Source organism: Sinocyclocheilus grahami, unplaced genomic scaffold, assembly GCF_001515645.1.
Source record: "Sinocyclocheilus grahami isolate Dianchi unplaced genomic scaffold, SAMN03320097.WGS_v1.1 scaffold474.1, whole genome shotgun sequence".
Taxonomy (NCBI): domain Eukaryota; kingdom Metazoa; phylum Chordata; class Actinopteri; order Cypriniformes; family Cyprinidae; genus Sinocyclocheilus; species Sinocyclocheilus grahami.
Window position 1 is genome coordinate 599,186 of NW_015505653.1, and position 16,812 is coordinate 615,997.

Below are 16,812 nucleotides of genomic sequence, written 5' to 3' on the forward strand. Positions count from 1 at the left end.
AGCCTGAGTCTGTGCAGTAGTGATTCATTTGGAGCCTGAGTCTGCACAGTAGTGTTCATGAGATGGAGCCGCGGCATTAGTGATTCATTTGGACCTTAAGTCTGTGCAGTATTGATTCCCAATTGCTGGGTTTGTCCCTATTTTACCCAGCACTGGGTTGTATTTAACCCAGCATTTTTTAGAGTGTGGTAACCAGACAGTTGACGGTAGCCATTGACTTCCATAGTATGGAAATAAATGCTATGGAAGTCATGGCTACCATCAACAGCTTGGTAAATTATAACAGAATTTTCATTTTTGTGCGACGAATGGCTATTAGATTCTTTGTTTGGATTCATGCTTGAGTAAGATTTTTGTTTTGTGGTGGAATGTGACTGATTATTCTAGCGTGTGCTCCAGGCAGTTTGTGTTGTGCTTTGCTGGTTGTTTTAAGTATTTTTTTTTTAGATCTATTTGCCAGCTTTATAAATATCCTCAGATTGTGGTGCCCATATTGAAACTGTTTCTGTGTGACATACTTGAATCTTTACCACAGTCTCCAAATGTCCCATATCAGTATCAGTGTAATGGATTCACTTCACAATCCTCTCTGTTGGGTTTTGATAAATGGTATACACGTTTAAGAGAGATTGCTTTTAAATGCAAACTATGTGAAAATGGTGTAATGTTTAATATTTCTTATTTATGAGTATTTATCTGGAACCAATTTATTTGTACTTATTAATTTATTTTGAGTTTGCCCTTTTGAATTAATGGTCTAGTGTGGGCATATATTTGACTTGAATTGTTTGGTATTTTGAATTCTGAAAGGTGTTAAGATGAATAAATGTCTCAAGAATAAAATGACTCAGTTTACAGTGTTTGTCTCAACTAAACAAGCCACATCAAACTGTAACCGATTATGACAACATCATCCAGCAAACAGCATCCTCTAGTGGTGTGTAATGTAGGATTGAAGAATCCTTACCTGAATGCATGTCTTTGTGGATTGATAGATGAAGTAAAAGAAACCTCACACAGCTGGTTCTGGCACACAGCATGGACATGTACAATGAATCATCCATCCATACACAGAAATGAGCAAATATGTCACTCTGACATATTTCAGCTCAAACAGTAGAAGAGCATATAGTGTTATTAACACCAAGGTCATGAGTTTGATTACCAGGAAAAGCAAGAACTGATAATATGTGTATCTTGAATGCAGTTGCTTTTGATAAAATGCATGCAAGTCTGCTTGTTTAAAAATGTTAGTTTTTTATTATTTAATAATACTGCCACTTAATGTGTTTTTATTTATATAATTCACTGATTATTGAGACAAGGGACAAAACATGTTTAAAAATGTTAGTTTTTTATTATTTAATAATACATTATTATAAACGGATATATTTGTAGATAAAAGTCTCTGCTAATTAACCATGTAAGGGAACGGGGTTTTCTGAATTTTTTCTATAACTTAATTTTACCATTTTAAAACAATAAATTGAAAATGGGAAAAAATATATTTCTTTCAATATTAACAGCAATCTTCATCTGACAGGGTTAAAAACTGATGGAGTTGACAAAAATGTACGGTGTTGACAAAGGTCCAGCTGAGGTTACAACAACTGATCGACAAGACAACAAATTAAGACAACTAACTAATTTTTCAACTGTTATTTAATTTAATACAAAAATCCTTGTAATCTGAGTCTCCAGTAGCTTAAAAAATACACGAAGCTTATGTCAGGTTCAGTGTAATGGTAAACATTATTATGTGCTGCCATGTAGCAGCAACAGAAATGTTCCTAATATGAATCCAAAGGATCTGTAGACTGTCTTTAAAACCCATCAGTTACGAAATTTTATTTGTGACTGACTTGCATGGCTAAAGCAGTTGGCAACTGGCATGTTCACTCTCTATTAAAGGGTTAGTTCACCCCCAAAATGAAAATTAGGCTGCGTTTCACTCACCCCCAAGGCATCCTAGGTGTATATGACTTGCTTCTTTATTAAATTATATTATATAATTAGTTATATTAAAAATTGTTGTTGATCTTTCAAGCTGTTTCATGGCACTCAGCGAGTGTTGCATTGCTTCAGTCCAAAAAAAGTGTCTCACACGGCTCTGGGGGCTGAACAAAGGCCTTCTGTAACGAATCGATGCGTTTTTGTAAGAAAAATATCCATATTCAAAACGTAATAATCACTTGAAACTGTGAGATCCACAATGAGCAGGAAATAGGAAAGGATTCCTCAGAGTTAAAGATGCCTACATTACCTGATTTATTCAGAAAATCCTGACGGGGTTGATGCAAAGTAATGACACAACTTGGATAGGCCTATGTATTTTTTTAATGGGAAATATAAATAAAGTTTTATGTATTGTTTGATATATTACAGATCTCTGCCTTTCAATATAAATGTATGTTTTTTAGAAAAGGAAAATAAGGGACAATCGTGGTTTTTCATAGAAAAACTAAGGAACAGAATAAAGGATATACACACAGGCCTATTATATATATATATATATATATATATATATATATATATATATACATATACATTCACACACACACACACACACACACAGGTATATCTTTTAGATTTGTAATGTTTATTTTAAATGGAGTCTCTTATGCTCATCAATGCTGTATTTATTTGATCAAAAATACAGAAAAAAACTGTAATATTGTTAAATATATCACTCCAGTTCACGTGTTTTCCATCACTTTTTGACATTTTCTCCTCAAACGCTTCTGTGACTGTCCAAAGCATATGTATAGCTAGAGATGCATATTAGCTGCTGTTTAATACGTAAGCTGTCCGCCATATTGGAATGTCAAAGCCGGTCTGTGAACACTCAAGAGCAATGCCGGCATCTGCACTGCAACTGTAGTTATATGCATTAATATCTATATCTTCAGTAGACTTCAGAAGATGCTTTTGCTAAACTAACACAATGACAAGATGAAGCCATTAGCTAACAAGGCATTTAAAAGGTACTTTAGTTTAAAAACTTGTAACTGAGTTAATACATATTAAAAACACAAACCAAACATGAAGGTTTATCCAGTTTCTTCAAGAATTTAAATTTAGGCGTTTTTTATAACCAGGTGCTGCACAAAGTTGTTGCATCTTGAAATTCATTGATTTTTATTCTGAGTGACGTCATATAGACCGTTCCAAGATGGCGGACACGTCGACGTGTCTGGAGCGGTCGAATGTGGATTCTACCTATTCATATCTATGGTCCACAGCACATGAATATGAGCCACGCGATTGGCTGTCTGTTGCTAAGCATCTAGCCATAACGTTGCAACATCACATCGTTTCACACTATACACGTCTGACACATCAAAATGCGGCTAAACCTGCTCCGGAGCAGGCTTTCATAAACCAGAGTAAAAAGCGGTGATAACCCCAATTCTAAACTACAGGTGTTAAACGTACCTTTACCCAGGGTTAAAAACATGGTTTAGAACTACGATAACCCGGGGTTAAGCACAGAGTGAAAAGACCTTTAACCTCTCATCCACTAGGAGAGGGGGAATAATTTACTAGTCTTTTACAATAAAAACTAAATCATACATACATTTTTTCCATTTATTATTATTATATATAAAAATTAGTTGTGTTTTAACATACACAAGATCATCTGTAATTGCACTATAAATTGGTTGAGAACAGTCATACCAGCTTACTGGACTCTATAGAAGAGTTTATATAAGTTATAGAGACTATACATAGCTGCAGAGATTATAAACAACCTTTAAGAAGTCTCAGAGAAGAATACTTTGGCATATAGATTAACAGTCATTTGAGAAGACATCTAAATATCACAATATATCTGGATAACATAGTGTTTGGTAGTGAATGCTATGAGTCTACATATCATTTTCTTATACATATAAGAAAACAGTTGACACACAAGAAGGCTGGAGTTTCATGAATCACCTCTCTCAACTTTCACTTGGTCTAAAAGGAAAGAAAGCAACTGTGATTACTTAAGTATTCACAGACATTACAAAGTCATAGTATAAAATATAAGTATAAAGACTAGCATTTAACCAAAAAGACTAGTACCTAGATTAATCACATAGGATAAACTTTGGTTCTAAAGTTGGTTCAAAATAAAAAGAAAAAAAAGAAATAATTAATAAAAAAAGGACTATTCACCATTACAGCTTTACAAATTGTGTAACTGAATCAGAAACTATGGTACTAAAACTACTGACCATAAGTTGTTAATTATTAATATGAAACATATATTTGAGGTTTATTGCAAAATATAAGAAATATATACAAATCTAAGTTGATTGAACAACTAGGGACACATAATTTATTGGTAACATATTGGCTGATATCGGACATTTTTTTATTGAACAGTATCGGATGATATTGGAAATATATATTGGCTTGAGTAGTCTCAGATTTCATATTGGCCCCATAACATATATAGGCAATATATTTTCCAGAAATATTTATATATCCATGCATTCTTATTTACAAGTCCTCATGGGATTAGACGGCTGAAATTTCTGTTTCCATGGTAACAGCGACTTTTCTGATCGGTGGATGTCTCTTCAGGATTATAGTAGTGTAGTTCTTCACTGGGAATTTACCAATTAAACACAAATGTTGTTTCAAACTAAGTTGAAATCAAATTGATTGTGTTGGTATACAGAATCTTATACCTTTTCTTAAAGGGTTAGTTCAACCAAAAATGAAAATTAGCTTGTGTTTTACTCACCCTCAAAGCATCCTAGGTTTATGTGACTTTCTTCTTTCAGACGAATCCAATCGAAGTTATTTTAAAAATGGCCCTGGCCCCTCCAAGCCTTACAATGGGGGTAAGCGGGTGTTTGGTTGTCAACAGTTCAGAAGACGTGAAATAAAGTGCGTGCATCCGTAATAAAACGTCCCTCACACGGCTCCGGGGGGTGAATAAAGGCCTCCTGTAGCGAATCCATTCATTTTTGTAAGATAAATATTCATATTTCAAACGTAATAAACACTTTTCTCTCACTTCCGGTATTCTGTCATATGCGGAAGGCGTTCCGGCGGATGACGTAAGACGTTGACGTTGCGTGATAAGTGATGAGCGCGGAGAGACAAAACGCAAACGCCGGGTCACGAATTAGAAGCACAAAACGATGATTTGTAAAGAAAAATGTCGGAGGATTTTGATATAAGCCAAGAGGAGACTGGTTTTCCTTTGCTAAAGTAAGAAAACTTTGTTTCCTTTGCTCCTGCATTTCTCAGAGGTGCGTGCGCAACGCATACGTCTTACGTCATCCGTCTGCATGTCTTCCGCATACCACAGTCAGCGGAAGTGAGAAAAAAGTATTACGTTTGAAATATGGATATTTGTCTTACAAAAAACGAATGGATTCACTACAGGAGGCCTTTATTCACCCCCCGGAGCCATGTGAGGGACATTTTATTACGTATGCGCGCACTTTATTTCACGTCTTCTGAACTGTTGACAACCGAACAACCACTTACCCCCATTGTTAAGGCTTGGAGGGGCCAGGACAATTTCATTTTTGGGTGAACTAACCCTTTAACCTCTGATCTTATGGTATATCCGTCAGGTTGATACATTATCTCTAGAAATCTATTTATCGATGGAAAATTTTTTACTTCCACAAATGTTGCACTAAAATGGCATCCTGCAGACCTTGTTTACCTTGTTCATCTTTTGAGAGTTAACAACTGCGGCCTGTCAATAAAGAGAAAATTACACTCAAGACACTCAGTTTCTGGACCACAGAGCATAAGCTTTATTTGGACACTGATGCCGTTACTTCCTTAAATCCACGGAGATCTTACCTCTGACATGACGGGTAGATTCATATGTGGATGTAGCCACATGGTCCTGCGGGCTTTGGCTCCCATCCTCTGGTTCAGTTTCCGTAGTAACCTCTTCACCTTCCTGTCCCTTGGATCAGCGCACTTCACCGCCTTTTTGGTGTACAATCTGTCGTGATTCAAACAAGCGAGAACGTGAGCGCCAAGATCTCAAGAGCTCCCCCAAAACCTCTCTCTTTACATAAGGCAAATCCTAAATCTCTTAATCTGCTACGCTTCAAGTCAGTGCAGTCTAAATTGGCCTCTGTGAAGAAACAGTTTGGGCATTGTCCACCCAGCCTGAGTGCATTCTTTTGCTCTACTTGCCTGACAATTACCGCTCTCAGTAATAAAAATCTGACCTGCTTAGACAGCAATGCCTGTGAGCTTAAATAGGGCATATTTTCCATGTCTGTGATTGCTCCAGGATGCCTGGAATACTTGCATGATGGCTCTTATGCTGCAATCCGGCCCCTCCGTCTGCCTCTCATACCTCAGGACGTCTTTGGTCCGGACTTTGCCGTGAGAGTACTGCATGCAGCACTGAACATCTCGCTGCATTTGCACACCCTTCCCTGGCATAGACAGAAATAAAAAAACTGGCAACAGAATTCAGCACAGAATCACACCTGGAACCCATCATTAAGTATCATAAACTGGCATGCTCAACAGTTTGCAGAAGAAATCATGTGTCTTAATCAAATTTGGACTCCTTTTTTGTCCTTTCTGGAGCTTCCTGTGCCTCCCATCATGTTTTAACACACCTCATTTCTTCAGACATGCGTGAAACTCCAGCATCCGAAGCTCCTGAACCGGTCTGGCTATCATAGCATTATGCCTCTTTCCCCCCCGCCGAGATCTGGTCCCAACCGCCCCGTTCCAACATTACAATCAGATGCTAGGGAGAGTTTCACCTTACCTTCCAGGCAGCCGAAGAGGACAGCCCAGAGGAAGAGGATGGAGACAGTCTGCAGGAACATGGTGGAACCTCAGAGGGATTTTTTCCTCCGTGCTGTCTGCTGTCTTCTTGTGCTGTTTTTATTTCTCTCCTCTCTCCCTCCCTTCCCCTATTTTCTCTCTCACACGCTAACACACCCACATCTCCCTCACTCCCCCCCGTGTGCTGTTTTCACAGTCGTAGCATCTCCCCTCACTGTTGAGAAATGCACAACTCTCTTCAATTAACACGTTGAGCTGTGCAAGTGCTGGTGCGATGTGTGGCATAATCGCTGCAATTTTGAGCCCATCATCCCTGTTTGCTTGAGAATTTACAACTGCAAAGCTCTCAATAATAAATCCATATAGAATTCTTCCAACATTAGAAGAAAGAAGATTAAAAACAGCATTCTACAATGATATATGTGTCTGAGGTCGAATGCTGAAGGGAAGGAAACACCTTACATTAAAATGCCCAACTGTTGGCAAACTTATGATTTATTGCAGTTGAAAATGTTGGAGCAGGAAAAAATACAGTACTGAGGTCTGTTTTGCAGGGAGGAGTGTGAGAAAACATTAGAATGAACAAAACATCAGGAATCAATAGGGATACTTATATGCAGACATTTAGAGCCCGTCCTAATGTCGAGTTCTTGAGTCATGTGGAGAAACTGTTGGGACTTTATGGTTTCGGCATACCTGAGATCATTAGATCGAAAATATGCCATCTGCGTGTCCAAGGTGGGTGTGTAAGGCATGCAAGAATTCAGCTGCAGAAACATACCTTGTCCATGACCTTACTTGATTCCATGGGCCAATATCTCATCTTGCCCCCATATCTCGTTGACAATTAAGGCATCACATTGAATGAAACATTTCAGCTGCTGCTCAAAGAAAACGCTGATCATTTAATGAACCAAGAGCAAGTTCACGGGCATTTGACAAATGCACACAACTTTTACATTAAACAAACAGCATCATCTGCTTGAGTATTTGGGGGAAGTTTGTTCCATTTACTTGAGTACTCCTAGTGGGAAAAAATTGAGGATAGTGACTGAGAGGTGAAAAGTTTGAACCATTGCCCATGAGCCAGAAACCTAATCCAGATGAGCTGTCCTTGTCAGATAACATGTTTGTTAAGTGAAAACACCTGCATCATCTTAGGTTATGGATTCATAATATTCAGATTGTGTAAATTCAACATATGTCAAACTACACTGCCTGGCCAAAAAAAGTCGCCATTTGGATTTAATTAAGCAACTAGTGAAGAGTCTAGGATTGGATAATTATTGCAGTGATTAATATGTTTCTGGCATTCTTAACCCTAACTGATGCAGTGCGTAGCTTTTTATTTCTTAAGTAACCATGTTGAAAGACGTATCCATGTCCATACTCCAGGATGACAATGTCAAGATTCATTGGGCCCAAATTGTGAAACAATGGTTTAAGGAGCGTGAGAAGTCCTGAGCTTAACCTGTTTGAAAGTTGTTTTTTTGATAGGACTCTCCTGTTGTCAATACTAGATCTCTGCCAAAAACTCATGCCAACTCTTGATGGAAATAAAAGTTGTAATTTTGCATAAGTTTGTCAAAACAATGCAATGAAAGCACAACGTTATCAAATCTAAAGGCGCTCCAACAAAATATTAAGAGTGTGCAACATTTTTTTTTTTGGATAGGCAGTATAAAGTAAACTCCAGCACATTCCAAGACTTTCAATAGGGTTAAGGTCAGGACTCTGTGATGGCCACAGTTTGAGCCTGATGAATCTTGGCATTGTCATCCTGGAATATGGACACGGGTACCTCTTTCAGCATGGTTGTTTAAGAAATGAAAAGCTACACACTGCATCAGTTAGGGTTAAAAGAATTGTTGCAAAACATGCTGGAAACATATTAATCACTGCAATAATGATTCAATTCTAAAATTTTAAGGATCTGATTATTTAAATCCAGATCTTCTAAATGAAATCTAAGTCTTTGCTTATGCTAAACTCGCCACAATACAGAGACGTGGTTATTCAGTTATTCTGAATGCTTTAGCTTCTTTCATTGTGAATACTAATTTGTTGTGGCTCTTATCAAAAGATTGCATTCTACACTGTAAAAAATATTCCGTAAAATTTATGGTAAAAAAACGGCAGCTGTCGTTGCCGGAATTTTATCGTAAAAAATACGATAGCAACATTTTAGGTTTTATGGTTTTAACTTAAATTTACAGTTAAAAACCATAATTTAATTAAATGATATAATGTTAAAATACCAACCTATTGAAGTAGGTTATGGATTCATAATATTCAGATTGTGTAAATTCAACATATGTCAAACTACACTGCCTGGCCAAAAAAAGTCGCCATTTGGATTTAATTAAGCAACTAGTGAAGAGTCTAGGATTGGATAATTATTGCAGTGATTAATATGTTTCTGGCATTCTTAACCCTAACTGATGCAGTGCGTAGCTTTTTATTTCTTAAGTAACCATGTTGAAAGACGTATCCATGTCCATACTCCAGGATGACAATGTCAAGATTCATTGGGCCCAAATTGTGAAACAATGGTTTAAGGAGCGTGAGAAGTCCTGAGCTTAACCTGTTTGAAAGTTGTTTTTTTGATAGGACTCTCCTGTTGTCAATACTAGATCTCTGCCAAAAACTCATGCCAACTCTTGATGGAAATAAAAGTTGTAATTTTGCATAAGTTTGTCAAAACAATGCAATGAAAGCACAACGTTATCAAATCTAAAGGCGCTCCAACAAAATATTAAGAGTGTGCAACATTTTTTTTTTTGGATAGGCAGTATAAAGTAAACTCCAGCACATTCCAAGACTTTCAATAGGGTTAAGGTCAGGACTCTGTGATGGCCACAGTTTGAGCCTGATGAATCTTGGCATTGTCATCCTGGAATATGGACACGGGTACCTCTTTCAGCATGGTTGTTTAAGAAATGAAAAGCTACACACTGCATCAGTTAGGGTTAAAAGAATTGTTGCAAAACATGCTGGAAACATATTAATCACTGCAATAATGATTCAATTCTAAAATTTTATATATGGATCTGATTATTTAAATCCAGATCTTCTAAATGAAATCTAAGTCTTTGCTTATGCTAAACTCGCCACAATACAGAGACGTGGTTATTCAGTTATTCTGAATGCTTTAGCTTCTTTCATTGTGAATACTAATTTGTTGTGGCTCTTATCAAAAGATTGCATTCTACACTGTAAAAAATATTCCGTAAAATTTATGGTAAAAAAACGGCAGCTGTCGTTGCCGGAATTTTATCGTAAAAAATACGATAGCAACATTTTAGGTTTTATGGTTTTAACTTAAATTTACAGTTAAAAACCATAATTTAATTAAATGATATAATGTTAAAATACCAACCTATTGAAGTACTGAAATCTGTTTTGTACCTTTGTAATACACTGATAACCACCAAATGCAGGAGGTGATGAGAAAGTCACATGATGAACCAAAGCCCATCACAAGCAGCTTTTAAATAATAACATATATAGAAGGTGCACAGTGTCATTCACACAAACACTAAACACCATCATGGTAACACACATGAAACTGAAATAATGCAATAAACATTCATTTAACAACATTAGGTATAACATACAACCCTGATGTACAAAACTGATAAGAAAAAACTAAGAAACATAGTTATTTCAACAAAAAAACATCAAATTTGAAATGTAATGCAGGGAATTCTGGGAATGTCAATTTACGGTTATTCACTGTAAATTATACAGGCTTTTTCACTTCCAAAAACGGTATACTACCATAAAATTACATGTAATGTCCAATACAATTTTTCACCGTATATAGTAGGGGAATTTACCGTTAACCCTTTAACAGGTTTTTACTGTAGCATTTTTACAGTCTTTTACCGTTAAATTCACGGTAACTTTTTACAGTGTAGTCTGCTTTTATGGATTACCAATTAAATACAAATGAACCCGCTTTTCTCAAAAGCCATATGACTTATAGTGTTAATGTAGCACAAACAATGAAGAACATGTCATGTGAACATTTAATACTTTGGGTTAAGTGTTTATTCAAATTCCTAATCCTAAGTGTGAGCAATATTGATGAATACTAATAAATACTTTGAGCTCTCCATAGAGCAATGATATTGAATTTTGCAGCTGGTGAGTTCAGTCCCTTGCAGTACAGTGTCTTTCTGTTTACTTGTCATTGGAGCACATTAGAAAAACCCATCCACACAAAAACAACTATGCAAAGAATTCTCAGCATGCATACTAGAGTTTTTCATCATGGTTTAAATTGCTCGTGACGATGCACATACTTGCTTGTCTTCATCTAAAATTAATTAACTTTATGTCCAGGATCAAGACAGTAAGCCAACTTAACTATCGTAAAATATTGGTTTTAAATTTTTTGGCAACGTTTTTATTTCTGCAGGATCGACAGCATCTCTCACACTGCGAGGCCACCAGGACTATCCATTCAAGGCAGACTGTTTTCCCCTGGAGACATGCTTTAGATAAATCTCAGGAAAGACACATGCTATGCTGTGAAGATCGTTCACATTCTACTCAGTTCCTCCTGAACTGGTGATTCATACAAATCTTTGGATACGTTGGCATGTAAAATATTGCCTTTAAGCTCCATGCCTGAAGATAAAGTCCTAGATATTTACAGGTAAACAGTGATCTCATCCTGGAAATTGAGGTAGACTGACAGTCTGATTATGGAAAAGCCTCAGATGGCACACTGTTCATAGTCCTTTCAGTGACTGTCTGATGCATATTGAACACAAACCTGCAAAGCACACGCAAAAATGACAAGCTTCAGTCAGATTTTTTTCTACACAACCACCAGAAGTCACTGCATAACTCAAAAACAAAATTGTTTTAAAAGCTATTGTTTGCATATAGCGGCTGTGGACTTTAATTCTCAATTATTTGTCCACAAGTCTACAACATAGGGTGTCCCATTTGTCATTTTAGGTTTCAAAAGGGTGCCAAAATGACACTAAATTAGTTCTTTAAATTAATAGTTTTTGCAGTAAGAAAAGGCCTTATAACTATAAGCACTTTCAAAAAAGAACTGATCAGTTTGCCAGGTTAGTGCCATCAAATATGTTCGGTTTTATTTTCTGTCTGTTTAATGGATACTAATTAATTTTGGATGGGCATATATTTTAGCCAAAGCCTACATGCATTTTACGGTATTTTTAAAAAATGTATATATATTTTTTTACAGTTATAGAGAAGCCATAATTTGAATGTTTCCATTTCCAATCACTGTAATATGATCGATCACATTTATGGCATGTAAAAACAAAAACTGTTATTCATTATTCACAAGTTGGTCAAAAGATCTATGCTGGTTTTAGTGGGAAGACTAATTTGCAGACCAGACTTTCTGCTGAAAACCAAACATCTGTCAATGCAAGAAACACTAAAAAAAAACAACAAAAAAAACCATACCATTTTTTTGTCCCTCTCACACAATGAACAACACTCTTGAGAAAAAGATAAGAGCTTCACTTTATTTAAACACTAAAAATTGTTATAAGAATCTTAGAATATTGAAAAATACAATTTGCACTTTACAACTTTGACAACCATACAATTTTATCAAACTGCTAAAGCATTACCAACATCACAATGAAAAAAATAACATGTATCAGCGATTTCTCCTCTCTTTTGATTTCTCAAATCTGAAACGAAACTTCAGAACTTGTTGACAGTCTTTATATTCATATCTATGCACCTTTTCAGTCAGTCCAGGGTACCTACACAAGAGTGATACAGAAAGCAAATAGTTGAATTTAAAGACATGACCTTGAAAGTTTGATTCAATTCCCCTTCATAGGTTGCATGTCACATTATACTTTTGGGTCTAAACCGTAGCATCAGCAGCCAAAGTAACACTGTTGCAACTGTTTATCATTGTAACTAATAATTTAGGACAAGATCTTTCAGCAATTTAGGACAGATTGCATTCATGCTGTGAATCATCAACTGTACTCGGACCACCTTTGTGAGCCGATTCACTGCAGGTTACTGGTGGACTTTCACAAAAAACAAGTGAACCGAACTCTAGACAACAAATCAGAATATCTTTATCGAAACAGCCATGTTATTACCAACTGCCTTTGTTTCTGAATTCCTAGAATCAAAGATCTTCGTGGTCACACATAATCTGCCATCATGGCAGAATATTGTTTGGTTTTAGGTTTACCATTCTTGGAAAATGAGGTTTGAAGGAAGGAAAGAAATATAGGCAATCAAAATGATCCATAAAACACTTTCCCACTCCTTTAGACCTTTGCCAGCAGGAAATAACATTAAATTGCGACTCCCTTACCTTCCAAAAACGCAAATTCATCTATTGCTTCAATAGCATTGTCTGCCAAAAGAGAAAAAGCACCAATCATTACAGCATCAATAAAATAGCACTTGTTTTTTGTTAAAATTCTATTTAATCCATTTTAGAATTGAACTTATAACTTACCCAAGTCTTTGCGCTGCAGAGTTTTTCTCTTTCCCTGTTGTGCATAAACAAGAGCGTCCTTGGCGATCATTTCAACAAAAAGCTCCTGCAGGCAGACAAATAATTAGTACCATTTTATTAACTGAGATACAACTGTCTTTACCCACCCGAGTGTATAGGAGGGGCCATCCATTTTTGTCCTTGGCCCTGTGAATTCAAGTAACGGCCCCATCAAGGTTTTCATATCAACAAATCTAGCCTAGTTTGAACTGCAATTCAGAATATCCAGACAGACAACCACTGCATCCATGCATGCGGCAAACTAGTATCAAAATGTTTTAATACCTCCTCTCTTATAGATGTTATCAGCTGCTGCGTCATAGCAGCAGTCATATTTTTCTGGCACTGTGAGAACTTCATTTGAATTTTCATTGCCAAGGCAATTACAGTAATTAGCGGTCAATGAGCATCTCACACTTTATAGAGAACTTATGGTCCTCGGATTTGAGTGCTTAGTTATTCATATTTAGTCATATTACATTTGCGATAAAATAAAGATTTTACAACCACAAACTCAGACAAACAAAACCATGAATACATAGACCTAAAGATCTAAAACTGACAGGCAAAAGGAGAAAGAAATAGAAAATCTTACATTCATTGATTTTGCACCTGAAAACATAACAGTTTCTGTGATCCATTCTATACTGTTGTTGCAAAACCTGTTGGTTTGTCATCAAGATCATGTTATCTAGCTGGCTAACATACAAATGGTTTGATTGAAATTGCTAAAATGACATCAATAAAAAAAAAGTGCAAGCCAATAACCTACCAATCAGTAATGTTTTCTAGCAAGCATTTATAAATGGAGTTATATTATGCCTGTTAAATTTCCAGCCTTTTTTTTTTGTAAATACAATATTTAATTGTATGCAGAAAATGTTTTTGTACATTTTGTATTTCAGAAAAAGCTATCACATTATTATTATTATTATTATGTTAACAGAAAACAAATATAAACAAGAGACAGAGTGTAGGCAGAGAGAAAGAAATAGAAGTAAAATTGTATATTTGACATAAGGAGACAAGCAGAACTTAAGTTAGAAAGACGAAGAGACAGAGGAAGGGAGGGAAAAGAGGTGTATCTCACCGTGGCTTTAGCTATGATGAACACGGACTCTTGACTGGCCAGACTCACGTCCGGATCGGCTTTCATCAGAGTTTTAATGCGGGACAGCGGTAACTTGGCGAGGCGGTGCTGCTGCTGCTGCTGTGCGCCCGCGGTGGGCCCAGCTTGCCCATTCCCCCCGTCCTCCTCCGGCTCGGCGCTTCGGGGCTCGTCCTCAGCTCCGCTGCGGTCCACCTCCGGCTCCGCAGGAGCTGCAGGAGCAGTCGCCGCCATTGACGCACGCGGCTCTTAACAGAACGTAATCTAAACCGAAAGCGGATCGTCTAATCTTCTCCCGCCAAATCTGACTGTAAACACAACCTCGAGGCGGACGGCGGAACAGACGTCACAGCGCCACGTCATTTTAGCGGGTCAACTCATTCTGTCCAGTATAGGTCAGTTAAAGTCCATTAAACAGCGCCATTGACTTCCAGGAAGGATGATTTTTAAATGATCTCAGATGACATGTTGTTTCCTCAGTTCAGAGAGAGTGATTGGTGATAACAACAGAATACTGACTGCATACACGGGGGAAAAAAGAATTTTGATTTGAGGGACTTTCTGAATCAAAGTAAATATTGGAGTAAATAATCGGAATAATGTTTAAAGCCTATTTTAAATCTAAAACCATTCCTGTGCGTTCACACTTGTGGTTCGGTTCTCTTGGTTCGTGTGGTCCGGACCAAAAAAGACAACTATACATTTGGTTCTGGTCCGCTGAGCGTTCACACTGGCATTTTTGACAGCGAACCTAAAGATACCGAACCTAAAGGCACGGTGATACGTTCACAACCTGATTGGTCGGGTTGAATGACGTATATTTTGCGACGGAACTCACAGAGTACCCCCCAAAAAAGCTGTGTTCGACTTAAAGCGGTGCTGCGCAGACCGATGTATGACATCAAAGTACCCATTCAGAGATCCGTCTGCTCAGCTCCGCTTTAAGTCGAACACACATAATGCCGTCTGCTGGACTAAGCGCGCTCATTGCTGCGTGTACTTATGATTTTATTTTCACCACCTGCGAACTCACGAAGAGCTCATAAAAGCCACTTTACCTCCTCGTTGCTCCACGTTTGCCCTCTGCTCATTTTGTTTTAGATGGTACGGCTCGTTCCGCGTCGTTAAATCATGTCGCATATCGTCGCATCTTGTCATTACTTCCTGTTTTTTGTTCGTTTAGAAGTGTTTGGTCTGTGATGCGTTCATATTTCATTCGAACTGCACCAGAGTTGGTTTGGAAGCGGACCGAGAACCATCTTTTTAGCTGTCTTGGTCCGCTTGTTTGGTGCGCACCAGGGTTCGGATGGCAGCGTTCACACTCACTCAAATGAACCGCACAAACAGAGCAATCGCACCAGGGTTCATTTTAATCAAACCAAACATGACAAGTGTGAACACACCCTTAATCTCATGCCTCATTATACCTCAGAATTAATTTTCATTGTTTTGTCATCACATAGTACCATGGTACCATGAAAGACTACTGTAGTATTCTTTGAATAATTAGCTTTTGATGAATATAGCTGTTCTGCATGGCCGGACTTACCATTGTTCTTGACTGGGCTGCAGCCCATGGGCTCCGGTTTGTAGGGGGCCCTGCCTTTGCCCGTTTACGTTTTGTTTGGTTTGTTCAGTTATGCCAGTCAGAAATTATTAGCCGCATTTTTACTGCGCACACAAGGGCTAAAGGGGCCAGCCTCCAACTACGACCTTCGAAGCCATAATCAAACAGCATCAACTGGGTATTTATTGTAATATTTATATAAACTGGGTGTTTATTGTATTATAATGACTACTTAATATTACATCTAAACTTTGACTAGGCTTGACATGTTGCATATTAATTGTGTATGTGAGCCTCAAAACATATTTTAATTTCTGTGTATTTTTATGTTACTCTATAATGATGTTCTAATTGAGGGCATTTGTAGTGTATAGATATATAGCCCGAACATAACCTCCTGCCCTGCTATTCAGTATGGTAAATAGTAGACAGGGGCTAGTTGTCACACTTTTTAAAATTGTTTTATTTATTCCAGTGAAGGTTTAATTTTTGGCTACAAAACAGCTATTAACCCTAGAATGCATAAACCAAAAAAACTAAATTAAAGGGGTCATATGAAGTTGCTAAAAAGAACATTATTTTGTGTATATGGTGTAATGAAATGTGTTTATGCGGTTTAAAGTAAAAAAAAAACACATTATTTTCCACATACTGTACATTATTGTTTCTCCTCTATGCCCCGCCTTTCTGAAACGCGTAGATTTTTACAAAGCTCATGGGTCTGAAAAGTGAGGTGTGCTCTGATTGGCCAGCTATCCAGTGCGTTGTGATTGGCCGAATACCTCACGCGTGTGACGGAAATGTTACGCCCCTCACCATACTGTGATGCCCTGTCCGGCC

The 16,812-nt window shown here is 37.4% G+C and overlaps 2 protein-coding genes across 3 annotated transcripts; both read right to left on the minus strand.

Moving 5' to 3' along the window:
* Nucleotides 1-3,584: 3,584 nt before the first annotated feature.
* On the minus strand, nucleotides 3,585-7,165 carry LOC107553533 (C-C motif chemokine 20-like). 2 transcript variants are annotated; one of them, XM_016235795.1, is made up of 5 exons: nucleotides 6,755-7,165; nucleotides 6,281-6,410; nucleotides 5,818-5,965; nucleotides 5,675-5,707; nucleotides 3,585-3,960 (listed from the first exon to the last, which is right to left on the minus strand). In XM_016235795.1, exons 1-5 carry the CDS (start codon nucleotides 6,813-6,815, stop codon nucleotides 3,952-3,954), a joined length of 381 nt encoding a protein of 126 aa, XP_016091281.1. In that variant the 5' UTR covers nucleotides 6,816-7,165; the 3' UTR covers nucleotides 3,585-3,951. The 2 variants fall into 2 exon arrangements, with proteins under 2 accessions (XP_016091281.1, XP_016091282.1); XM_016235796.1 differs by lacking the exon at nucleotides 5,675-5,707.
* A 5,119-nt stretch (nucleotides 7,166-12,284) lies between these two features.
* On the minus strand, nucleotides 12,285-14,809 carry LOC107553534 (DNA polymerase epsilon subunit 4-like). The gene is made up of 4 exons (XM_016235797.1): nucleotides 14,388-14,809; nucleotides 13,259-13,343; nucleotides 13,112-13,153; nucleotides 12,285-12,536 (listed from the first exon to the last, which is right to left on the minus strand). Exons 1-4 carry the CDS (start codon nucleotides 14,637-14,639, stop codon nucleotides 12,523-12,525), a joined length of 393 nt encoding a protein of 130 aa, XP_016091283.1. The 5' UTR covers nucleotides 14,640-14,809; the 3' UTR covers nucleotides 12,285-12,522.
* Nucleotides 14,810-16,812: the final 2,003 nt, after the last annotated feature.